The sequence below is a fragment of the Lathamus discolor genome, chromosome Z (genome assembly GCF_037157495.1).
Source record: "Lathamus discolor isolate bLatDis1 chromosome Z, bLatDis1.hap1, whole genome shotgun sequence".
NCBI classification, from domain to species: Eukaryota; Metazoa; Chordata; class Aves; order Psittaciformes; family Psittacidae; genus Lathamus; species Lathamus discolor.
The window spans coordinates 34,949,966-34,977,842 of NC_088909.1; the positions used below are offsets into that span (position 1 = coordinate 34,949,966).

The window sequence follows — 27,877 nt, forward strand, 5'->3', positions numbered from 1 at the left end:
AGTTTTTTATGATAAAGGTATGAAGAAGCTCACTAGCTGTATCTTCATGCCAGGCTTTGTGATTTAACTGATATTTCTGGGACAGGCAGGAAGACTAATCTTCATAATCCTACCCTGTAAGCCTTAAAGAAATCGATAAAGCTTAATAAAAGAATAAATAGAAGCAAGGAAATTTGTAGTTTGATAGCTGGTCATTCGAGTTAACAATGACAAAGCTTGCATGCGATAAAAAAACGAGAAGGTAGTGCTATTCCTGCAATATACCTGAAGAGCTTATCATAAAGGGTAACTTATTATTGCCAAGTATGCAAATGCACAAAACCTATGCCAGTCTAGCCCAATTATCTGGCTAATTTTGGGGGTTGTGGCCAGCACAAGAATTCAGAAAAAGGCACAGAAACCCTAAATGGTAATGATGCAGGGGAAAAGATCAGGGAGGGATTTTTCAGTAGATTAACAAAAATAAAAAATAATAACCTTTTAATCTCTCATGTATAATTCCAAGTATAGTAAAGTAAATTTTAAGATTTATTACAAAACAAAATCAGTGTAGACCCCTCAAAGGGTGAAAAGCAATACCATGGAATATAGAATTCCATTCATAGAATATGAAGTAACACAGGACAGGCCCATTTCAGACATAAAAGCTCTGCAAGTCTTACCTGCACACTAGCAGCTGCTTTAAAATGTCATCAGTATGCTGCCCCCTCGGCCATCATGGTTAAATATAGAGTAGCTTCAGATGGAAGATGTTCATTTTTTCATTGAATTGAAATCAGTATGTAGGAAGAGACTTCTAATGAAGAACACCTCTATACTATTTTCATGCAGTGAGCTCCTGGGCAGTTCCTTCGCTTATCCATGAACTGAGAAATGTGTAACTAGCAAAGAATCTAACAAGCCGCATTCTCGTCAGAAATTGATCTCTTTTCAACCTTAGGTTTGCCTACTGCTGTGCAAACACCACCATTTCTGCAGTGAAGCTCTGAAGTAATAATAGAGCTGGTTACTTAGTATTTTAAATACAAAAAATTTTTACCCTCTGTCCTGCTCCTGTGCAGCTCCCTCCCACTCATTAACCAGCAAAACCGAAATGAAATTAAGTGCAATGTTATTTGCCAAGTTAGAAAAAGCTGGTAAGTTGGTTTTGGGGATTTTTGCCACCAGCAATTAGATCAAAGGATCATGAATTTCCATTAATATTTATAAGCACTATTCTGTTTTTAAGTGATTTACCTTATATTTCAATTTATTGTGAAAAGCACCTTACACTCAGTTTCCATTCTGAGAGAAACATTCTCTTTTTCCTGTTTCGCACACCACTCCATCATGTCCTTCCCAATTTTCTCTTGATTTCTTAACGAAATTTGGAACATTTTTAATCTGTTAAAAGTAAGTCATGCAATATCTTTCAAATTTTAATGATGGTCACATCCCAATGCGGCACAGAAAAAAATAAATACTAACATTCAAAACTGACTGCCCAAATGTTTGCAGGTGTTAACACAGTATTTGTTTTCCCTCATGTTTTAAATAATACTAAAATCTGTAATGATGCCATAAATACTTATGTTTTATCCAGTTAAAAAGAAAAGTGTTTGTCTAGAGGTTGTCTGCTAGTTTCTTTCAGCTTCACAGAGTCTTGACAAAACAGTAATAGGAGTTTGTCAAGCTGTCAGAATTAAATAGCTGTTAAAAGTATTTAGGGAGGTAACATCCATAATGTATCTATTGTAAAACCCAACCTTTTTGAAAGCAAATTCCACCATGTGGAGCTCAGACAAACAGACATTCTGAATAAAACATACAGAAGAAAGCATTGTGGCATGTTTGATGCACAGCCTTTAAAGAAATACGAACTAATAAGACAAGATTTTTTTTTTTTCACATACACCCAGAAGAAACAGAGATAACTGCAGGCCTTGCAGGTGTAACGGGAAACAGGCGAAGGGCTCCATACATCCTCCATTCTTGCACAAGCCCACTGAACTGCAGCCACACACATTCCCCTATTTTCTGGCCCATAAATTCTTTTTTGATGTGACAACAATCAAGTAAGAGAAATAATGTGGGTGAAGGAATTTATGATGGCTGTAGTAACTCATACAAGAAATGTCACTTTGGGATACATAAATGTCCTTTCCTCTTCCATGACTGTGCATATGACTGCCAGGCCTTTTTGCTCACAGAGTGACAGAAATGAGGAGGGCCAGTCACATCAGTCAATCAGGCATTCTAATACTGACTTTTTTGATGTAACATCAAGCTGTCTCCTATGTGAGTGTGCAACACTCACAAATTTAAGTGGAATGGGCCACATCTTAGCTTTGGGGATTTCAGGATGAGTTGAAGATACTACCTAAGCAGAAAGCAAGGGAAGTACAGCCACCAGCTGGCAGAACAGCACGACACATTCAGTTACCCACTTACAGGGACTCTGTTATGAAATGTCTTGGCCATTGAAGCAGCTTCCTTCTGACAAAAAGAGACCTAATCTCATCAGTGTCACCACGTTAAGCCAGGCATACGTATAAATAATGCCATTTCTATTTCTTCTTTAGACTGGAATGTATACTGTAAGTTGACTGGCTGACTTCTGCAAACGGCTGAAAGAAGGAACGGTCACTTTGTACAAAGAACTGAAAAGACAGAAGAAACTTGTTTTCCTTGCACCTATTCTGTTTCTTAGAAGTGAAAGAAGGATTATCTGGTGGGGACTACAGGGGTGCCTCTAAGACAGAGTGTCACTCTGCTACAAGCAAGCAGATTCAACTGGGATAAAAAAGCCAGGCTGGAGTGACATGCTGATCTGGGAGTGACCAGGGGGCACCTCGCTCACTGACACACCAATGGCTAACAGTAGTGTATGCACCCTTTTCAAGGGTAGATACAGCCTGTTCATAGATGTTTTGGTAGACTCTAGTAAGGAGTCTCCTGAACTGTATCACAACACACAACAGCTGAGAGGACATAGCTGATACTCACATAGGTAGGTTCTCAAATGCAATTCCCAATAGCAGGAGTTAACTTTCAGCTGGCAGATCTCTCAGTAGCACTGTGATCCTTCTAGCCATCAGAATTCCTTCTCTTGACTGAAGCCACTAATCAACTCAGACTCACCACTCCTCCGCAAGGTAGGTGGCTGGAATTGGATCTTGGCTGCTAGACTTGAAATAAAATGACCTAACCTAAGGCCAGTGTCAAGGGGGATTAAATTCCCGCATTATTTCAGTGTTAAGTGAAGGTGACAGTTTTTGACTAGTGCAGAAAACATACTTGCCTTTCTTCTGCTTCATCCTTCTCCTTATAAACCCAAAGATCACAAAACCTGAAAAGCAGTTTCCTGCATACAAAGGCCAGTGAGGACAGGTCTATCTCTGCCTTCAAATACACCTTCGAGAAGCACATCCTGAACCTGATGCTCTCATTTGGTTTCCACATCTGGCAACAGAAGCAGACCACATGCATGCGGGGGACACATGCAAGTACCTCAGCAGGACACAGGTTCTGCTGAATAAATTAGTTGAGTCAGGTCACTGTATGATGGCAACAAATAAGAAGCCAGAGTACCTAGTTTATAGGGCTCTGCAACTTTGTCGTGTCAGACAGATGTGTAAGGATCAGCTGCTTGAAGATTTCTGCACTCTAGCATTAGCTGAATGAGCAACTATTATTAAAATTAAAAATCATTATACAAGGAAGACAGACAAGCAAGAAAATACTAAACCAGCTATTTAACTGGAACCCTGGAACAGACAGTTGATGATTCCACTTGTGGACATGAATATCTGAAGGATGCTGTCTACAGACATGTAATACAAATTAGAACAACAAAACTATCCCTTCCTAGCCAAGGTGAGCAACCACCATCTGTTTTCATGATGTCTTCAGATATACAGTGGAGTTTGAACTATTTCCTAACTACAGACTCAGCAATGAGGAGTGCCCTCCATGTTAAAAATACATTTAAGTCATCTGTCACAAGGATAAAATGTAGGACACAGCTCTGTATGTCTCAATAAAGATTGTGTGATGCGCAGAGACTGTATCAAGACAATTGCCTTGAAGTGCAGGCAACTGCACGTCTTACGTAAAGTGAAAGATTAAATAATGGCTTAGTTAGCCAACCTACCACTCCCCCTGTTAACCTGTATTGCCAAACTCCTACATCCCTCTGTTTCCCTAATATACCTTCTCAGGCAATTCAAACTCTATTTCTTTGCCATCATGAGGATTAAAGACAGGCTGAGAATCTGTAAACAGCGGGATAACTCTTTCTGAGAGAGACAATGTGCAGGAGAGGATAATCTGCATGCATCGTATTGATGCTTCTATTTATTCCTCTAAGCATGCAGGACATAACCTGCAAAAGGCAGTTTTTAAATGCAATCGAAGCACAGTGCATTGTGTTAGTTCAGACGACTGAAGCTCCACCTTTAATAGTATGCCCAATGTGGCTGATGGTGTAAAACCTCACTGGAAGATGTATGTCACCATACATCTGTGCAGATTTACTTCTGACCACTGAAATAAGTGAAATAGCTTTTATTTCAATACAAGAAGAGAAAGCCAAGAGGGTAGGGGCTCTAGGAAGGAAACTCTTCTTTGTCTCTTTACCATCACCTAGACTTGGTAGGAGTTGGTCTCCTTCACAGTATTCTTTCCCATGGTAGCTTGTGATTTCAATAAATTGATTTTCACAGTCTTGAATAAAAGGCATTTGGTAATTTCAACTATTACTTAGCTTCCTTATTTGAAAGTCTTTTACCTTCAAATTGTTAGAGAATTCTCTCTCAATTTTGAAGCTCAATTTTTAGCTCATAAAGAGCCACTGGTGACCTACTGGAAGTATGCTGAAGTTTACTAGTGCTAAGAAATTACATCAATATTTTATGTGAGACGTCTTTAAAGGTCAGCTTTCCTTCAGCAGCTAAACATCACCTCTTCTGAACACATAATTAAGGCAACAGAATTTGTTCCATTTGTTCCTCTACGTATGTGTTTCCACACTTTCTTTGCCTTTCTACACAATACACAGAGAAGCAATATATTCATTTCCATGTCTGAATAACTATATTAGAACTAATGTAAATTGAAGATAAATTTAATGCAAAAATTGAACCCATTTACTGCAAGGAGAAGCTTGGATGGAATTTTCAAACATGAGAGAATTAAACACTCAAATCCCATTAAAAGTCAACACAGACTGGGTGCTCACCTTTACAAAACTCTTCTAAAATTCTTAAATGTAACAGCACTGACAAAGCTAAATTCTTTAAGCAAAGGCTGCATGAAAACATTATCCCTTATTGGAAAAAGAAAACAAAAAAAAAAAAGGAGAAAAATATAAATCAGCAAAACATCCTCAAAATATTGTGCACTTCCTCCATATTACATAATCATACACAGCATCCCAGCATATCATATCTAGGTTTAGGGGCATTATGCAGTGGAAGGCTCCCCCTTTCTCCTCTTTACCACTGAAATGTCTGGAGTAGCCTTAGTACTCTGTTGTGTCTATGCACTCAGGTAATGTAGGTGAATCATTCCTATTTGCACTGTACCATTTGCACTGTACGATTTGCACTGAAGTAAGCAATACAAGTATTATTCCTTTTGCTTTTCTAAAAGATGTTTAATATAATGCAGTATTTAAAGTCAATTAAGAGAAGCTGTAATACATAAATACTAGATATATCCACAGGAATAACCATAGTAGCAACCTTTCAATTTCCATGGAAACCCTACTTTAGAACACAAGATACAAATCCTAGATGAATGTTAATCTCTTAAATCTATGTAAATTCACACTCTGAAGATGCAGTCTACAAACAAAAAAGAGACTACAGCATAAAGTATCAATATTTAAAAAATTTTAGCAAGCAGCAGAACTGCTGGTGCTCCTGATGCACAGAACTCTTCACAGAGTCAGCCTGTAAAGCATACCTCACAGCATGGATGCTATGCTAATAGCAGCACCTAGAAAACAACACACCATGTCAGTGATGAAAATAACTTGGAAACTGACATCTTCCCATGGAATGTTTTTAAAGGTTTAAAAATATATCAAAGTTATCAACAAAATAATCTCATTTTTCAGCAAGACACTTGTGGCCTGTGGTGGTGGTGCAGAAAGAAGGTCTGCATAGCTGTTATCCTATTAAAAAAACAAACATAAAAACAACAAACCAAACCAAACAAAAACAACCCCCAAACCAAAACACAGAAGAAAACAAAACAAAAAACAAAACTTGGGGCTAGTTAAGAAAAAAAATCTCTGTTCCATTCAAGCTCATTCTGTACCAAAGGAGAGTTCTTGGCAAAAGCTGAGGGTTTAGAAACGTATGTTCAGCCAGACATAGCATTAAGGACACAACGTAGGGCATACTATGTGGCAGTTGAATTTATTGTTTCTCTCCTCCAACCAGGAATTAAAAACTAGTACAAGCATAACTTCCTAAAGCTAAGAAATACCCTGAATATCACACCAGGTTAGCCTGGTCTGTCAGACTTGCATACCTTTAAGACCTTTCCCAGAACCTTGAAAAAAACCCCCAAAAACCAAAACCACTCAAAACCACACACAGACACATACACAAAACCAACAACAAAAAAAAAAAAACAACCCAAAACCAGAAATCCAGCCAACCACTAAAACCCTAACGCACCAAAACAGAAGTACCTACTTCCTGGATAGTCTCTGTACACCTTGAGTCTCTGTACACCTTGAGCCTCTGAGCTGCAGAACCTGGTAAACTACTCCTTTTCCAGTCAGAGAGGGTAAAGTTCATGATTCAGAGATGATGAAAATGAAGCAGCAGCTAGGCAAAGACTACTGAAGACCACTTTGTGGCTACTGACAGAGGACAGAACGGGCACTGACAATTTGGGGAGTGTGGATGTCATGACTTGGATATGTGGAGCAAGGAAAGGCAAAGAAAGCCCCCAGACTCCACAAGCAAAATCATGATTCAGGTATTCTCCTGGACATTTGTACTGGAATGGAAGCTACAGCTGGGTCAAGATCTCATATTCTGTGGACCATCGCAAATAGCTAATGCCTCTCCCAGCAGTGCAATTGATTACCTCAAATCACACTATATAGAAGGCAGAAGTTTAAACAGATGCACAGCCAAGCAGTTCCACTGATAAAAATTTACAAATTGAATTCCTGGCTTTCTGAAGGAAAACAATAAACCACCTCAGGGTTCTGGTTTGTTTGTTTCGGTTTGTTTTTTTTTCCTCCTGTTAGTCTTTTAATTAAAGCATGACTACTTCTACCTCAATAATAAAATTTCAGTCTCGATTAACATTGAGCCAATTAGTTTACTCTTAATTGCCAGTATAATGACAAGAATTCAGGTAAGTCTTCAGTATATTCATCTGGTGTTTAACACATTTCACATTGAATGAAGAATGGCATATCCAGCTGAGATTCCAAAACTAATTTAGATGAGTGAGGAATCAATCTCATGTGTTAGAATCTGACTGGGCTTCAAATTAAACGGTCTGAAACCTCACAGCCAGTAACACACTCTAGGCTTTCTTGGCTTTAAATCTAAAAACCTAAGTTTTACCTTCACCCACACTACCTTATCAGAACAGATGCAAAAAATGTATAATGTAGAGGAAATCTAAGTGGAATTAGAGAAATACGCTGGGGAACAGGTGGAACTCAGATCTATTAATTTCTAGATTTTCACGCTGTAGTTTTCATTTTTCTGCAGAAATAATTACATTGCAACGACAACTGAATACAAGTAGAGGAATGTGGATATTAAGAGTAACAGACTTATGCATAGTTACAAATTAAGATGATGTGAGCACAAGTACTCTAAGTTCACCTACAACACACATACAAAGATAAAAAGATCTTCAATTTGCTCGTAATTAATGCTTCTTTCTCTAACGTAAAGTGAATCTTCTGTATCTCCATGTTCCTTGTGAAATGCTCATCCAATCAACCAGTTAATTACTTTCAACACAAGGTTAGGGAGAAAAAAGATGAACCATTCTGAATTTTCAGCTCAAATTAATTCTGGAAAGATAATACAAATTGTTTTCCATTTTGTTAAAGTGCTTAGCAGTTAGCACTGAAGTGCATCAAAGCGCAGTTTCATTCATTTTTGTCATGACACAGTGTGGCATAAGATTACAGCATCTTTACATGATGAAGCAATCCCAGATGAGCAGTATTACAAATTCTCCTCAGAGTTAAAAGTTAATTCTGACATGCACACTGCCATCACTAGAATTTCAGGAAAGGTAATTGTGCCACACATATACATTTATTGTGAAGATTATAACTGTAAGCAATTTTCTATCTAAAATACCATCACTAACACAGAACTACTGATGATTAACAAAGAGATTAAATAAACAGGAAAACACAGATTAATAATTCTTGGTAATGTGAGATTATAAAATATGAAAGTTTTGACTGTACTGATAAACTTTAAAAATCACTGAGCTTAAAACTGAGTTTTTCACTACCTTAAAAATGAGACTGAGTGAAATGAACTGCCATATTCATTCTTTAAAAGAGTAAAGTATATTCAAGACTGCTAGTAGAGGAAGGATAGTAAGCAGAGAACATACGCAGCCCCACATTCTCAGTCTCAAGTACTGTGAGTATATACAACTGCACTGCACAGCAGAAACTGTGACATGATTTTTAAAGGTGATAGCATTTATTTTAGGAGAAGCACCATTTGGCTATAATCGAGAAGAATAAACTTGGCTGAGATGTCCATTCAGGCAGATAAAGTTAGGTACCTGGATCTTAATCAAGACAGACACATTAACATTCTTATCCTTTAAAGATTCAAAACCAAGTACTGTAGCTTATGAGAAAATCAGAATCAAAATTTAAGAACCAATGCATGTATTTAAAAAGAAAACTTTGAAGTATAAATGAAAAATTTCATCCTTAGAAGTGTTCAAGGCCAGGATGGATGGGACTTGGAGCAACTTGGAGCTAGGTAAGTTTCAAGGTCCCTCCCAACCCAAACTAGCCCATGGCTCTATGATGAAAAATGAAATTATACTTTGATATACACACCCCCCTCCACGCACACCCCCCCTGCCACAGTAACGTTTTCAAAACACAGCAAGTTTTGAAAGATTACCTGGTAAAAATACCATCCACAATACCAACTGTTGCCTCCTCTGCAGGAACGTAAGAACCAATCTGTGCCATGACGGTGATCAATGCAACTTGCTTTATATAGGAGCTTTTTCCTCCCATGTTAGGTCCAGTTATTATCATGACCCTTTCACCATACCCCTGGAAACATAAAACAGTGGTCAAATATATTGTCCAGCACCTGGTGCTTCTAAGAGAAAATATGTTGTGTGTACATTGCTTAGAGGTATACAGAACAAGTCCTTGGGGTTAAACATTCTGTTTCTAGGTGAACAGCTTGCTTCATTCTTGGAGTTCAACACATTCACATTTTAAGATATTGTGAAGTCCCACATGGATAAATCTTCCCAAGACCTTTCTAGACTACTGAGACAGAAACATGAACTTTTATTACTCTTCAGCAAAATGGACAGTGAGGGGGAACCTCTTTCTCCATCAAGGAGCAAGAAAGCACTACAGCAATTCTGTGTGCCATTTGCTGTGGAGAAAGAGAGAAACTCATCAGCTTCCAGCATAGCCCGTGCTGTCTGAATTTGGTTGTGATCTGGATTCCTCTCTAGTTAAAGAGTTCTTACTGCCAAATGGATAGTTCTGGCAGACAAAGATATGACCTAGGTTTTACACCCATTCATAATTGCTTGCCTTGGTTGAACATAAGCACATTTAAACAGACTGGCTATACAAGAAATGAAAACACTGCCGACTTAGGCAATATTTGACTGCAACACAGATACTGTGAGTTGACTGTATCCAATCTCTGATTGATCAGTGCACCTAACCACTGAAATCCTATGGAAAATAAAATCAGATGCAAGAGCTCATCTCAGCAGTAAGTTTCCCAGCAATACTGCTACCTCTGTATGGTTACAGAATAAAACTCTGTGCAAGCCAATTGCTAATACAAAATTAAAACTCATCAATGAATCTATAAAGCTTTCTCATAGCCTAACTCAAGACTAGGAAATTAAGTTATGCAAGGACTTTGGGCAATTAAGCTTCTACTTTCTACTGGGTATGTACAATGAGATCCAACAACTTGATGAACTAACCAAAAATCATCATATTCCATTGCCCCATGGGAGGGGCATGGAAGAAAGGACAAGCAGTGCATAATGAACATTAGCCACACCACTTAGGAATCTTGGAACTGATTAAGCATTGTGACAACGACAACAACAACAACAAAATCTTCACAGAATAAACATTACAATCTTTACAGATCTGTATTTTGATAGAGCTTTCACTTTGTTAACAAGGAGGTTAATAAAATTCAGACAGGACTGTCACATGTCATGATCCTGATCATACAGAAGAAACATGCAATCAGTATTTATTGTATGTAAAAAGCTGTTCAGCTTTTGTGGAGGAAACCCCATCTATGTGGAATTCAGAATAAAGTAAAAATCCTGAAAATGCCACTCTCAGAAATAAAGGATGGATGTAGTAAAATGCGTATGACTCTACAGGAGCAAAACACACCGACTTAGTCTCTAAGGTATAGTTTCAATACTGTTACTAAAACCTTGTCAGGGCCACCACTGGGCTCAACACAACAAAATTTACAGATATTTAAAACCAGAATGAGTTCATTTGCTGGATTCCACAGATTTCATGCATGTTTGGTATCCCTCCAGGGTCCCTCCAACCAAAGCAAAGCCAGCTTTCAAAAAGAGCATAGGCTGTAACAGCAGACCACAAAGCTCATCTGCCCTTAGAACCGCATGCAAACATAAGCTAACATCTTACTGAAATTTATGGCTGAAGTTAAAAGTAATAAATGAATCCATGAAAGTTTGTGGAGGAGAGGGGGAATGGAAGAATATTTATTTCAGGGCACTGAAGAAAGCTTTTCCTAAAGTTAGATATTCAACAACATTTCAGCTGAAAACATGACAAAAGATCCATTTTCCTGCTGATTCAAACACATCCGTTTAAAAAAAGAGGCATTTTAATAAACTGAGTTCCCACCCACCTCTCTCAAAAAACAGATAGCTGAAACCAGCAGTAGAGGCAAGAGTGATTCTACCACGATCACTTGATCTTGTAATATTCAGTATTTAGAAAGGCAACATAAGAATGGGACTAAGAAGGGAAAGTGCATGATGATTACTGAATGAAGTGCTGAATTTTTTGTAAGTGCCATCTGCCACTTGTTTGGAATTGACAAATAATTTCAAAAACATTCCCTGAAGTATTTCACAATAGCTGTATCATTGTGCAGGATAGAAGAACATTTAAAAATATTTCCTAAAAAACAGGTAGACAAATCTAAATGGTGTTGATCACAGCAATGCTCCTCACTGACATCTGTTTCATACCTATTCTATATTTACTGTACGAAAAGGCATTTATGTATTCACAGTTAAGTTGCAAGCCTGTCTTTTACACATATGAAGAACAAATGTGTAATATTTCAAAAAATATATAGACAGGTAAATATTTAACAAAAATGTCAAAAGGACATGTAACTTAACAGATTCTTTTTTTTTTTTTTTGGAGAAAAAAAGGAGGAAACAAACTAAAATACATTTATCAGAAACAGATTACATGAAATAAAATACAGCAGTGTTTCCTGCATATGGTAATTGCATATTTATAGTAATTTTAGGCAATTTATGTCATACAATTTGGGTAACATTGCATAGAAAATGTTAAGAAGCAGCACCCACACTTTCTCTGACCTACTGACAACAATACAAGTAAATAATAGTCTTACTACTTCACAACATGGTTATTGCAGAAAATAAGTCACAGGGAGACTTAGAAGAAACACATAGGCTGCAAGCTACACTTTGCAGGGGGGGATCTTTATCATATATTAATATAAAAGCCTTCTTACAACTAAGTGCCATCTACAGAGTGTGTACTTGATACAATATAGCGAAGAGTCAGAGCTCCAAACCTGCTTAGTCAGAGCAAGAAATGCTGTATGAAATTAATACTTCCAGAAAGAAAGGAAATTACAAAGTAGACAAATATCTGGAAAAAAAATCTGAGCTATCTGAGAATTAATTTAGAAAACTGAGCCTGTAACATGTTACACGGAGACTCAAGTTAGAAAACTTAACTGTGTAGATGAGGCCCTCAGTGATATGGTTTACTGGTGGTCCTGGCAGTCCTAGGTAATGGTTGGACTTATCTTAAAGGTCTTTTTAAACTAGCTGATTCTATGATTCTTAAGTTGTTGCTATCTTCTACATTAAAAAACTCCACAAGTTTGTAATAAAGTTACAACAAAATGCAGACTCCTTCTGATGAAGCTGTTAAAAAAACTGTGGTGTTTTGGTTTTTTTTTAAATAACCATCTAAACTTTCATTTTCCTGATTTTGAGATCACTTTTCTTTATGCCACTAAGACGGAGCAAGGCTGTAAAGAGAGCATCTGGCTGTAAGATAGCTGAAAAAGGACAAAACAGTCGTGGACACACCTAGCTATCCCTCTCTGAATTGCAACCAAGCAGACAGTTGTGTGAGTAACTTATTTATTTTAACTGGCAGAAAGCAAATCCCAGATTCCTTCCCTTGAATTATCTGAAGTTGAAATGGTATCTCAGTACTTACCGAGAGGTTAGTGGAATTTGGAACATACTGATCCTGCTCTCCCAGCAATGCATCAATCACAGGGTGCCTCCCATTTTTTATAATTATTTCTCGCTGGTTATCTTGCACAGTTGGTCTGCAAAAAGGAAGAGACATTAATTTCAATGTTTACTGTAACTGATTATTTAGAACTACTGTAACTAAAGCAGGCAGGATTTTGGGGGGTGGGTGAAGAGAGAAAAAATAATTCTTGCTATCAAGTATTTTTAAAGAATGCCTTGGTTTCATTCAGGTATAAAAAAATACTAGATATTAGCAGATTGGAAAAAAAAGAAACTTTAAAGTATTTTCTTCAGTTTTCATGGCCTAGGGAATGTTTTCAGTTGTTTTTGTGTATTCTAAAAAAAACCCCAACTATTAAGAACTACAAAATAAACTAGCAATAGCAAAACCCCCAAACTGATGAGTCTGCTTTTGTCCCATCACTGCACCGACTTCTGCTAAGTGCCACCTTCTGCAGATACATTTCATATTATCAGAATGATCTTGCTGAAGAACTGGCTCTGCCTGTTACTACATTAAGTCCTAAGCGGAGCATGAGAGTAAAGAAAATTGTCCAAACATGTTTTATGACTGGTAACACATTAAACAATACAAATCAAAGATGAGGGTATGATGAGGCAATAATCCTCCAATAAACATCACAGCTCTTGTAATCCGACAGCAACACCCAATAACAGTCACCAAACAACTGTCATAAAAGACCTTACTACCTAAGTTGAAACACTGAAATTACAGTATCTTTTTATAAATTAACATGCAAACAGATCCATAGTTTTTTTCTCTCATCTCCAAGCCATGTAAAAAGTTTTGTCTCAAATGCTTCCACCTTAGCTATAAATCTGTCTACATGTCTATTAATGTAATATGTATAATTCTGTTACTATCTCCAGGTATGAAAACCTCCATCTCCAAGAGCTGCATGTTCTTCACAGAACTAAAAAGGCAAAAACATCATGTTCAACTGAATTATGACTACGATTTCTTTTTGGGTTTTTTTCAGCATAAAGATACTTCCAGCGGTTGTATGACTGAAATGAAACCAATACAAAAGGGTCTTGGGCCTTGGGGACAAAGAAAGGAAATTTCACTCTACACTTGCTGGATGCATAAGTTGAAGCTGTAATATGATGGTCTGAAAAGAGGAGCACATACCTAGAAGTACTTCCTCCTGTACCTCTCCACTTTGTATTCAAGAGAGGGAGATGACAGCTAAGTGATCCATTTGCCATTTCATAATTCTGCCCTCCGCTTTGGAAATAATTCCCTTTTTTTAACTGCTTGAGCCTCCTTCCAAGTATCTGTGAGACAGGATATGGTTTCAGGATGTCATGAATCTTGCTAACTGCCTGTTCTGGCTTCTAAGGGGTCCATGGAAGTATTGCTTCAGCTATAGTAATTCAAGACCTCTCCCCTGCACTGTGTTCCTATAATCACACAATTATGCGCCATAAGGCAGAAAAATAAAATAAAATGGAAAAAAAAAAAAAAGGTAAATTGCTCTGGAATGCATAACAAGTCCTTTAGTCAGGTACCAACTTCTCAACAGCATTCCTTCATGTTAAACAAATTTAGTCTGCAGAGTAGATTCTCAAACATCAGATGATCATCTCTGGACTACCTACACCATCTTTAGGTATCTAACTTTGCTGCCCAGAAGGCCTGATGTTCATCTTCCAACACAGGGGTTATGAGATGCCTCAAAGCTGAGAAGGTGCTCCTCTCTCTCCAACAACTGTGTGGAGCACCTCTGTCCTGACTTCACCACTTGTTTATATGCCTCAAGTAGGGTAATAGGAAACAATCCTCACTCCTTCAAAAACATTCCTCTGAAATACTTGAATTAGTTAATGTGAAAAGCTTTCCTTCAGTAGCCCTCCAAAATGAATTACTGACACCTTCCCTGAAGTTTCACTAAGAAGTCTTCTTGCCAGTTTGTATGTGGTTCTAAGCCATTCTTCAAAATTCAGTGAATTATTTAAACTCTGCACAGTGAACAAATCAGATTTCAATTTGTTTTCTCATCTGAGTATACAGAACTGAGCAATTACTTTCAAAGAGATTTTGACAGACACACACAAGATCCCAAGAGTCCAGAAGCGATCAGCACACGTAAGCTGATTTCCCTACATCCACACACACTTAAGACATGATTTGTTGTATTTCCATGGGTCTCAGATGTTAAGAGTTCATACAGTTATTCCAAAGCAGCTGTATGAGCACTTGCAGCTCAGCCCCAACATGATAATATTTGACAGGGTTTTTTTAAAAACACATTTTCAAAAGAGAGTCAATGTGGACTGTGTGACAGAGTGAATGGTTGAGGACTGGAAACCAACAGCCCTTGCAGAAGTGTCTACATTAAACCTCAGAAACAGTAAGGGCCCTCTAGGACAGCACTCAGCAGGTTGAAGCACTGGCCGGCCCAGTGAGCGTCCAATGCCTTTGGGGACAGAAACCCCACTGCATGGAAGAAAGCACTCCAGTGAGACCTACTGCCTCTGTGTGGGTGCAAGAGATGTGGGCTCCTGAGTGGGAGGAAGACCCAGCTGGAGGGTGTTCAGGCTCAGGAGCCAGCTCTGAACCAACCTCTGGTGAAGCAGGACTTGAGTGTTCGTGTCTCCCCTTCACAGAGAAATGGGGGAACAGCCCTGGCACCACCAGAGTCCCAGGCTGATGTGCCTAGGGTACATGCAAGTTGCACAGTTCATCAGGCCAAATACGTGATCCTAGGTGAACCACCATCTCTGCTCTGGAAGTTGGTACTAATATTTACCTATTATTTACCTATATTTACCTATAATTTATTATTTGTACTATATTTACCTGAAATACATCCTTGAAACATTATCTAGAATTTTAGGTATTAGAAAGACTTTATAAATTCAGACCTTGCTGAGAAAGAGAAGAAAAAATTTCTGCACAAAGTCCAACATATATTTATGTACATGTGAGATACCACCTACCAGAGTCAGGTCAAACAACAGACAAACATAAGATGTCAAATTTGAGCTGTAATGTTTACAGATTTGCACAAAGCCCAGAACTGTCGCTTTGCAAAATCAGATTAAGTTGAATCCACTGTAAACAATTTTAAAAATGTGTTTTGTCATAGTACACCTATTAAAATTCAAATTTTATTTAACTACTTCCTGTAAGAGCCTACATAAAAATTAAAAGTTCATTACCTGCAGTAGTCTCCTTGCTTAGCCACCTGGGCCAATGAGAACAGGCAGTCAACAGTTGCTAAGTGACCAACCGCTTTAGATATAGGGTGGTAATGTTCACTGAAACGGCTACACCAAAACAGAGATAAAATATGGAAGAGAAAAAAATAATTTCATACAGATACAAATGTACTGTCAGCATATACCCCGCTCAGTCTTCTCACAGAGCTCCCATGCTCTTAAAATTACTCTGAATTCAAAACTCCCAGCAGTGTATTAAGTTACAATACGAGGACACAATCTTTAATCAAGATGGACTTCAAAAAAAAAGCAGACAAAATGAAATTCATTAAATCGTATATAAAGGGTCTGCAGCTGATCCCTGCTGACTAAATTATGCCTATACAAATGCTGCTGTTTATCATGGTGGCAACTGAATCCCAACTGCTGATTCACTTCAACCTTATGTTGATCAAAAACCCGCAAAAACCTGAAAGTGCATGAACGCATAAGCTGCCTACAATTTCAATAAAGGATGGTATCTACAGCAGAAAATACAAGAATTAATTTCCCATCTATGGTACTGCTTTCCCCAATAGAGTAACGACGTTACCAGGAGGACACAGTTTTCAGTAGAGTTCATTCACATAGTCCTCAAGAATTTCTTTTTTTTCCCTCTCATCATCTCAAAGACACGGCACAGAATATAAAACCAAGGGGCGGGGGGGCAAAATTAAGTCATTATTTTAACAAAAAAATGAGAGCTGGGGAACAAGAGCACTTTCCTACACACAAGTCCTAAAGCTGGTCTCATCTCCCAAGTAACAAAGGATAGGACAAGAGGTAACAGCCTCAAGACGCACCAGGGGAGAGTCAGACTAGATGTTAGGAACAATTTCTTCCCCGAAAGGGTGCTCAGGCATTGGAACAGACTGCCCAGGGCAGTGGTGGAGTCACCATCCCTGGAAGTGTTCACAAACTGTGTAGAAGAGGCCTTTAGTGACTTTGGTTAGTGGTGGCCTTGACAGTCCTGGGGCAACAGCTGGACTTCATGATCTTGAAGGTCTTTTCCAACCTAAACAATACTATTATTCTATCATACAACATCACGGACAACAGCAAAGTGATCATGAAAGCAGCAGTTCTCTACTTGAAGAAAGGTTAAAATAGGTCTCCTCAAACTTACATGGCTGATACAGTGACAAATTATTTAACAGACCTATTTTTACAGTATTGCAAAGGCAACAACACATCAGGAGAAGGGTAAACTGGAATGTGTTTTCTGATCTCTAAAAAATTTAAGCAATTGCTAGGTTTCTACTAGGAGGCAAACCTTGGCATCAGTTATGTCCCATGACACAATTTCAGAAGGAACTTGTTAAAGTTTCGCAATGCGGGAAAAAGCAAAAATGAAAGCAAGCCAAACATCGCTTAGTGGCAGGAGGGACAATTTCAGTGGGTCTGTAATTTATGAAAGTAAAAAAATATATTTGATAACCAGACACCTGAAAAATTAAAAGGTATTTAGAAGTTTGAGAAATATTTTTTAAACTCCCATTTTAAAGATCCTTTGGCTAAATAGCCAAATAACTTTATTCAAAACGTAGATCTGAGACAAACAGGTCTCTGTGCCCGTTATGAGGGACAGTAACAACCCCATTACAAACAGACCCAGTCAATTGGCAGGGACAGCCTACAAAATATAGGAGTATGAAGAATCACATTAAGCCAAGGGTCTGCCTTTGGGCACCCTGAACATTCCTAACTCAAAACCCGTAGAGTTACAGTACTGAATTTATTGGGTTTTTTTAAGTAATGGAACACTTAACAGCAAAGCCATACTATTAAAATTAAATTAAAATTAAAAGTGAATTTGGTTAACTTGTATACTAAATTCTATTTTCCAGTTCAATTACATTGTACTGCAATAATAAAATGACTAGATTCGGTTTAACTCAAAATGTTACTTTCAGGTTTTTAATGCAGTGCTAATAGCTTTCAAATTTTGAGAGACACTTTTATATATTTAATAGTACATTTTCGTCAGAATTGTAAAATCTAGAGATATCTCTGCTGGTCTCAGCCTGCAAATGTCTTGCATCCAAATGCTTTAAAGTGAAGAATAATATTTTAATTTACTCTCTTTGAAGTTGTTGTGGGCAATATAATTAAATTATCAATGTTTATTATTTTATTTCCCCTGTAACAACAGAAAAAGAAAAATGCTAATCTTAAAAAAAATAAATACAATGACAAAAAATGACTCTATTTTGTAAACTCACTCCAAAAATCGTAGCCATTCAGCACTACAGTCAAGGACTAGCTGTTCCCGGAGCTGATTCAGATGTCTGTAATTTTCTATAACAAAAGGAGAGTGGAAACGGCTGACAGCTTTTGTACTGGAAAAAGAGAGAAAAGCCAAATATGAAATAAAGGTTACTAAGCAATCAGTTATACCATCTACAAAATTGGAAAAGTTTGTCTTCTGTGAGCTCTGAAATAAATGCTTAAAAAATAATAAAAAAAAAAAAAAGTCTTTTATTGTGGTACCAAACTCTATTGATTCAAATTATCTTTGCTGTGAATAAAGTTACTGCATTGCTACCCATTCATAAGGCTCTTGAAATGTTTTTCACAATGTAGCATATATTACTTCAGTTTATATATTTCACAAAATTTTGTTTATCAATACACTGCACAAAGGGATGACTTTTCTGTGATTGCATGTATAAGGAGCTCCAAGAAAAGAAAAATCACTTTAAAGAGGAAAACTACATGATGAACCTGAAATAAACTTAGTAAATACAGATTGTCTTGCAAGTTTCTCTTTGGACACTTGCTATTTATGTATGCATTTTCATTAAGGAGTCACTTTTGCATTCCCAGGCATTATTTTACAAAATCCAGATTAGGTGTAATTTGTTCTTCATCATCTTCATTCTGTCTGATTTGTGTGCTTTTAATACTGAATTCTTGCATAAGTGGATAGAAGGTAGTTTCAGGGTCCACCCTGATTATGCCTATTTCTGGTGCAAGATGTTTGTGCTCGTTACACACCAGGCCTTGTAGAGAACACTACACATTATAATACTGGACTCCACACACTACAGCACTGGACTCTACACATCCATTGACTCTACAAATTGTAACATTAAGGTATTCCACCTGTTTCAATAATAAAACAAATGACTGAAAAGAAAAAAGGCCAACTACATAATTCAGTTTATCTTTGTTTCATCTACTGGGAAAAGTATCCAAAGCTATTTAAAATCATGATTACACGACATGAAGTACCACAGCAAGCAAACCCTGCCTGTATGAATACATAAAATGACATTTCAAATGCAATGGCTATATTGAGATGCACAGGTATTTAATGCACAGCTCCCTTCACCTTTCTGAATAAAGTAAGATCAAAATTATGTATGTATGAATATGTAAGATGTATGAACACATAAAATGACATTTTAAATGCAATGGCTATATTGAGATGCACAGGTATTTGCACAGCTACCTTCACCTTTCTGAATAAAGCAAGATCAAAATTTTATGAAAGATTTGCATGTACAAACTACAGGCAAAACTGAATTCAGACCGTAATTTTGGACACTAGCATACGTACTTTCATACATTATATGAAAGATTAAGCAAGTAACATAGTGCACCAAGGATATACCATGTAAAAACAAACACTTTAAGAACTCTGTTTTTTCAGTTTGGTTTTGTTTGTGTTTAAGCAAAACTGACTATGGCAATAAATTAATATAACAATTTTGGTTGGTTGGTTTTCAAATAAAAAACGAAACCAAAACCACAAACACATGGAGCAATGAGAATGTGTATGTAATTAATTGTAATACTAAAATACCACTCTTTTAATATAAAAATAGACAAACTTCAAAGAGATTTTACATACCTACTAACCATAACCCAATCAGATGGCACAGATGACTTATGGGAATTCTTAACTTCTACCGTGAACTAAAATAAACAGAAATATAATATTACATATAATGGGATGTAAGGAAGAATGCAGAACCATAATCATCATGCATCAAGAAATCTGCATGCATCAGAAGAAAACCATAATCAGCCTACACTGCCTGAGCAGACCAGAAGCTAATGTTCTTTTTTTGTACCACAAGTGAGGGTTATGGCATAAATATTTTCTGACAAACAAGCAACTCCTATCCTGTTCTTGAGCCCTACCATGTTGCTGCCCCATCTCTGCCCTTCTATTCAAACCCACAAACACGCTCTTCTCACCTTCCTCTTACTAAGCCAAAACCATACTAAAGCTAGTAGGTAAGCTTTACTTACCTGATCCTGACTGGGGCTTGTAGAGAATTTAGCATTTACACTGACTCTATGCTATAGATCACGTGATAAAGCTACTCCTTATCAGAGAGATGTGTCCTCCTGCCTTGGGATGAGTGATTCTGCTGAGCCACAGCCACCTACAACATTTCACAGACAGGAGCCCAAACTCTCAAATGCTAGCACTGCATCAACAGTACCTTCCATCAAGTTTCTATCAACTTGTGGTCAGAAAGTGAAGGAGTAAGGAAAACCAGCAGTAGTAGCAAGAGGCTCAGTGCAGTGTAATTTATATGATGTGTTTCTTGCAGTATTTTATATGATTCATGTCCGTTATCTTTATAACACTAGCCTGTGGTCCTGGATGTCAAAGAATTGAGGCATTCTCAAATGAAAAATTTCAACTGGAAACCACATTTGTACCAGAGATTAGATTAACTCAGAATTTGACCACCTTCACAGAAAAGCTGACAAAGCTTTTCCATTACATTTAGCATGTTTTAGATAAAAACTTCCACACCTCACTAGAACAGCCAGCAATCACCCTTAAGAAGGATAATTCTAATGTGAGCACAAGACCCCAGCAAGGACATAGTGCACTAGCTTTTAATTCATACAAGACACTTTTAACAGATTTGGTAAGGTAGAAACCCTGAAATTGCATAATACATGTGAGATAAAAAGACTGAAAATGGGCAAAAGCAGAGATCTGCAAAGATCTGAACATGAGACAACTGCTGCCGCCACTAGTGGTGTTGCTGATGTGCTGGTATTACAGCTTTTTCTGAAGTTCATCTCAAATAAATATCCAGTGCTTAGGAAAGGAAGACACAACATAGTGTGACAATTGTGTCTGTGCTGGATGCCTAAAAACAGTCTGAATTAACACCGCCAGTTCAGTCGCCTGGCCTGTTTGTGTGGCTAGTGAGAAACAAGCAGAGAGTCTGCAATCTTCTTCAAAACAACAAAACCATTTGCTTTCATTCTTAGTCCTATTAAATAATTGCAGTACTAAATAAACTGGGACAAAAGCACTGCTTATGCAATACAAGAAACCAGTATTTGCCAAATATAGTAATTCCTCTCTAAATCCTGCTTGAAATGAATAGCAATACTGTCACTATCCAGACTGCTTTCTGTCCTATACAGTGCACACTATGAATTACATTACAGGTCTGGATACAAAAGATGGGATAGATAGGGGTGTAACCTTGTATTTTGGAAAAGGTATGTGTCACCCAGATCTTCATCAGAACTCCAACAAGAACTTAACAAACATAAGTTAACAAACTGGGCTGACTCTGAAAACCTAACCATGTGCTCACAATCATGCTTTCGCGGCACATGCTAAGGAAAAAATAGTTCCATTATTGTTTTTTTCTCCAAAAAGGCCTGTACTTTGAACAGCTGTTCAGAGTAGGGGGATGCATAAAACAAGTTTCCTGGCAGCTTCTCTAGCTTCCGGAACTAGCAAATCATAAACCTGCTTTCTGCCCAAGTCTGATGTGAGGAACTGTTTGAATACTACATCTATCAGACTGCTACAAGAACATGAGAATACACCATACAGAACTGAAAGAGAGCGTAACCCAAGGAGACTGCTCTGCAACTCCCGTCCAATCCCCTTTCCATTACTTCCATTCCTTTAGTATCCTTCCTTTCCTCACAACCATCTTCTTCTACAGCTTTATTTGATGCCTCTGAAACACCCATACCAGACGTAATTAAGTAACAACTATTCCTAAGCTCTGCAGCTCCTTTCATGAATACACCGAAGACACGGCACCCTGTCCCGTTACAAAGCTCTCCTCTCATGAACCTGTGCATAGTGCCTGGTCATTTCTCAAACCCTCCTGGTCAGTTCATATCTGTCTACTTCATCAGATGCGCTTCTCTCGTGGATCGGTTCCTCTTTTTTCCTTTCTTCACACATGTGTCATCACCCATCTCTTAAAGCAGCCTCTCTGAGACAAACCTCTCAAACCCTGGCCCTTCCCTTCCTCACACAATACTTAAACACACTCTTCCAAATTTCTCCTTTTGGACTTCAGCATCCATGCTAATAGCCTACCCAAAGCTTTACCTACGCTTCCTCTTCCCAGCTTCATCCTCAAAAATCACAGAATCATAGAATAGTTAAGGTTGGAAAGGACCTTAAGATCATTTAGTTCCAACCCCCCGCCACAGGCAGGACACCACACACTAAACCGTGCCACCCAAGGCTCTGTCCAGCCTGGCCTTGAACAGCATTCACAACTTCCCCGGGCAGCCCATTCCAGTGCCTCACCACCCTTACAGTAAAGGAATTTCTCCTTATATCCAATCTAAACTTCCCCTGTTTAAGTTTTAACCCGTTACCCCTTGTCCTATCACTACTGTCCCTAATGAAGAGTCCCTCTCCAGCATCCCTGTAGCCCCTCTTCAGATACTGGAAGGCTGCTATGAGGTCTCCACGCAGCCTTCTCTTCTCCAGGCTGAACAGCCCCAACTTTCTCAGCCTGTCTTCATATGGGAGGTGCGGATCAGTCCCCTGATCATCCTCGTGGCCCCCCCGGACTTGTTCCAACAGTTCCATGTCCTTCTTATGTTGAGGACACCAGAACTGCACACAATACTCCAGGTGACATCTCACAAGAGCAGAATAGAGGGGCAGGATCACCTCCTTTGACCTGCTGGTCATGCTCCTTTTGATACAGCCCAGGATACAGCTGGCTTTCTGGGCTGTGAGTGTGCACTGAAGCCAGCTCATCTTCAGTTTCTCATCAACCAACACCCCCAAGTCCTCCTCCTCAGGGCTGCTCTGAATCTCTTCTCTGCCCAACCTGTAGCTGTGCCTGGGATTGCTCCGACCCAGGTGTAGGACCTTGCACTTGGCATGGTTAAACTTCATGAGTTTGGCATCAGCCCATCTCACAAGCATGTCAAGGTCCCTCCAGATCCCAACCCTTCCCTATCAACTGAACCACACATCTTGGTGTCATCGGCAAACTTGCTGAGGGCGCACTCGATCACACTGTCCATGTAACCGAAAAAGATGTTGAACAGGATCAGCCCCAAAACCAACCCCTGAGTGACACAAGTCATTACTTGTCTCCACTTGGATACTGAGCCATTGACCACAACTCTTTGCATGCAGCCATCCAGCCAGCTCTTTATCCAGCGAGTGGTCCACCTGTCAAATTGATGTCTCTCCGATTTAGAGACAAGGATGTCATGTGGGACAGTGTCAAATCCTTTGCCCAAGTCCAGGTAGATGACATCAACTGCCCTACCCCTGTCCATCAGTTCTGTAGCCCCATCATTGAAGGCAAATACCCACCTAAGGTGTTCATCAAATGCTGCTATCTTTAATCCATTACTTCTGACTATCTCTCTCACCTTCAGCATTGCCTGTCAGCACCATGATGTTTCTATTGGTCTTTTCCACCTTCCTAGGCCCCCAGTGTGACAATGGGCTGCTTCCAGCTCCTTCCCTCCTTATCTTTACTCTTTCATTCCCAACTCTCGTTCCTAACTCCTAGTTGCCTCCTTTCTTTTCTCAGTTTCCTGTGGCATTTTCCCCAGTCTTCCTACTCCAAGCTGCCAAAGACCAAAACTGAACAGTGCTACCTCACTGCTCCTTTCAGCTCCCCCACCAATCTGACAGGATCTGCCATCTCTCTTCATTTTTTTTGCACTGAACTTCTCAGCTGGCTGGAGCATGGCCTGCCCACACTTACACAGCATCTAGCAAACAAAAGCTCTGTTCTGCAGCTACTGTTTCTAAGAACTAAAAGTAAAAAAAAAAAAGTATCATTCTTCAATACCGTTTCTCTTCTCTCCCATCTTTCAAATTACAGCCTTAATCAGTAATTACAAATCATTTTACCATTCTTCAAATCAACCTAACGCTGTGCTTTTTGGTTCTCTAAGAATATTTCGGCACTTAATAGCCACATAAATAACCCTGGAAACTTGCAAGCGTTTCTACATATATGGAATAGCAAAACATTACTGAACCAAATTCAACTGAAATAATCGGGTTTTTATCTGAATCACTAAAGTAATTCACTTAAAAAAGTGACAGTGTCACAAAACTGTACTTTGAAGTTGTACAAAAAATCATGTTTTTTAAAGTATATGACCTCATTATCATATTAAATGAAGAGAGTTCTAGTTAAGTTTAACTTTTAAGCTGTTTTTCAGACAAGCAAGGGTACTGCCATACATAATAGATACCATATTACCTCTTGACCAGAAACTGTAACGTATTCTGCAGAAGGGTTCTTGATCTGTTTACGAATGTCCAGCAGATGCAGTTGGATTTTAGAAAGCACACCCAGAATCTCCTCTTTTTTCTTTCTGATAACAGGGAAGTCTGTAAGGTCCTTGAACAATTGGGTTTTATCTCCAGTCCTATCCATAAGAAGCATAAGATAAAATAATAGTAAAACAAAAGATAAGGTTTCTAGTTCTATGGGCTGTGTCCATACTTTTATTTATTAATTTTCATTTGTTTTAACACTTGCTTTTTATTCCTCTCTAAATATAGCTTTTCTGCTACTGGGTCATGATACAGCACATTTACCGAAAGCTGACATACACACTACATAAATAGAAAGGAACTTTGTATATGAACTCTAAGAAGCTGCACCAAGATAACCCCCCAAATGGTTCAAACCCAACCTGTTCCTGTTTCTTCCTACTGTATTACTTCATGCTCATTCTTGTATTGCTGACTCAGGTTTCTTGCCGTTTCTTGATGTGCATTCTGCAGATTTCTGTTTGTTCTCCCTCCGTTGAGTAGAGCAAGAAAAGGAAGCACAAGAAAGACCATTCCTTTCTGCCTCAATCCTAATTCTGGAATGGAACTGCTGTACCAACCTCATGCACTCCCAAGTGCTGACAACATCTTTATCATGATTAAATGTGAAGATTTAGATAATTGCTGAACACAGACTTGAAACATATTAAAAATTTAGCCAAATTGACAGATTTTCATGTGGATTGAGAAGTCCCTCCCAATACGCCTTCATCAAAGCAGAATGTCATCAGGAGTTTCTCAGAGCAGCTTCCTTCTTTTCTCAAGGAAAGCTTAACTAGAGCATTTTTAATACATGGAAAACAAAGACTCTTTTTCTAGTCTCAGTGTCAGAAAATGACAGAATTGTTTTGGCTGCACTATCTCAGCTCCGGATTGAAGCCTGAACGCACAATGCCATTCAAATGTTTAAAACTGGGAAGCTGAAAAAGCTATTAAAATATGGTTGTCATCAAAAATAACAAAAATTTAACATCTTAGGAAGTAGCAAGCAAACAAAGTAGTGAAATCAGCCCTAAGTTAACTGGAAACACATTTGTATTTGAAAGCAAATGCAAAACTGTACAAGTTAATTGCATAATTACCCTGAAATCTAATATTTGGAGAGCAAGTAATTAGCAAACTGAAAGTATTAAAACACGGAAGCAATAAAAAGTCTAATAGTCTACCCGCTCCAATACCCCTTTGCCTGTGAATGAAACTGCAGCTGGTCACAAACCAATGACCAGACAGGTAACACTAAACCGTACTTTGATTTTTGCATTACATGGATGTAGTTACTGCATAAAATGACACTAAAAATGTCATTTTAAAATACAGTATTAATTTTTGGAAACAATTTTGTGCTAATTAGACCTGTTTCCATGGGAATGCAGCAAAAAAAAGAAGACTGCTAGTAGCCAGCAGCTGATTGTGAAGACTGTCACTGCTGTGTGATGCCTACCAAAAATATAAAAGTTGACAGTTAAAAAAAAAAAAAGCACACCAAAACCACAAACCTCAAAATCTCAAACACCCCCTAAAAAAACCCTCGATCACAAGGATGCTTTTGAATGCCACTACAGTATTTTACCCACACCACATAATAAAATTAACACATGATGCAGTATACATACAAGTGCATGTATATATAAGCAGTCACCATGATTCCAATGAAAGAAAGGGTTTTGAGTCCAAATAATACTGCCACACAAGTTTTAAATGTATAAAGGCCAAAAGGTAGGGTCTTTTAGTAATTTTGAATAAATGCAAATAAAACATATAACTTCTGCAGATCTCTGATGATACCTTCTACTAATACTCTCTTATTTTTGTATACTGTTCAAGCCATTACCTATACAGTAACAGAAAAAAAAAAAAGGAAGCATATTTTACACCTATCTACAGTAATTTTGGTATAATTAAGATACACTCTGTTTTGTCATAACCTGCCACAACTATAATTGGATCACATTCATCAGTAGAAATCTCATAATCCCACCTGTCCAATAGGCGCAGCAAATACTTCTAGCCTTCTCCACTTCTAAATTTACACACCTTGCATGTGTCTCTAATTCTGAAGCAAACAAAATAAGGTCTAGGCACTCTTAAGTTCTTAAATTTCTTAATTTTAAATCTCAGTTGGAGAAATATAAAAGAACACTTTATAAATAGAATGGAAGTTTTACTCTGTTTTGAAAATAAAACATCAAGACTATACTGCCCCAATATAACAACATATTAAACTATAGACCACATCTTTCATCAAAGAAGCTTCACTGATACCAGAGTCAATTAGATCTCATTAATAATTAATCTCATTAATATCTAATCAGTCTTCTATCATCGTGTCAAAAGTTAAATGAAACTTGCTTACAGCATGGAAGTTTAGGAAGATCTATCTATATTAAATTTATTTTCTCTCCCACTAGTGACTATGCAAAGAGATTTTTAGAAATGGATGGAGGACACTCAAAGCTTTGATGAATTTTCACAAAAAAAGTCAAAGGCTTATTCCTGACAGCAGAGCAGCCACTCTGCTAAAGGTCATGTTTCTCCACTAAAAAAAAAATAGCTTCTCTATTAAAAAAAAAATAATTTAAGAGTTGTTAAACAAATTAACATGAGCAAAACATATTTTGCTCTAAATTCATTCCCCAAAAAAGCTGAAAAACTTTCAAAAAATTATGCAGCCTGAGGCAAACACCCACTAAGCAAACTACTTTCTCTCATAGTTTAACTTGGAAAAACAGAATTTAAGCTGTAGAAAACAACCTCTGCTTTAAGTAACCTGTACATAAAACAAAAAATATACTAAGGTATATTAAAACCAGATGTGTAACCCTCATAACTGAATACATTTACTCAGAAAGCCTATGAAGCACTGAAGATTCATGTATTTTCTCTACTTACTTGGCTGCTTCTTCATTAAGGATCTTTAAATAATGTTTTACTGGGGAGAGAAGTTCTGGGATTTCCAACAGTGCATTTTGTAATAGAGGAGTTTTCACATAAGAATGTATGACTGGAACAAGAGCTTGAATCTCCAAGTCCAGGCGAGACAGGGTGCTGACTATCAAGAAGAACTCTTGGGTTGAGCACTGAGAAGGGAAGCAATGTCTAAATCATTATGGTGTATTATTATATTTTCATTAAATTCTACGAACTTTTAGGCTCTTTTGAAAATTATACAAAATACAACAAAAACATATGGACTATTTCTAACACAGCTGCATAGACTTACCACATTCACAAGGTTAATAAAGCATACTACTATTTCAACCACCATTGTTAGGAACCAGTCGGGAGCTGATTTCCGTTACTCCTGTTGCTGGATAGAGACGTATAAAACATATTTTACTGATCTGT

At 38.0% G+C, this 27,877-nt stretch overlaps 1 protein-coding gene across 1 annotated transcript in view; it reads right to left on the reverse strand.

The window, feature by feature from the left end:
• Positions 1-27,877, reverse strand: part of MSH3 (mutS homolog 3) — a 120,572-nt gene that overhangs the window by 15,560 nt on the left and 77,135 nt on the right. Inside the window, 7 exon segments of the mRNA XM_065662488.1 lie at positions 9,129-9,286; positions 12,707-12,821; positions 15,934-16,041; positions 18,195-18,311; positions 19,829-19,893; positions 24,456-24,624; positions 27,422-27,609. Of these exon segments, the coding sequence (XP_065518560.1) occupies positions 9,129-9,286; positions 12,707-12,821; positions 15,934-16,041; positions 18,195-18,311; positions 19,829-19,893; positions 24,456-24,624; positions 27,422-27,609 (920 nt within the window).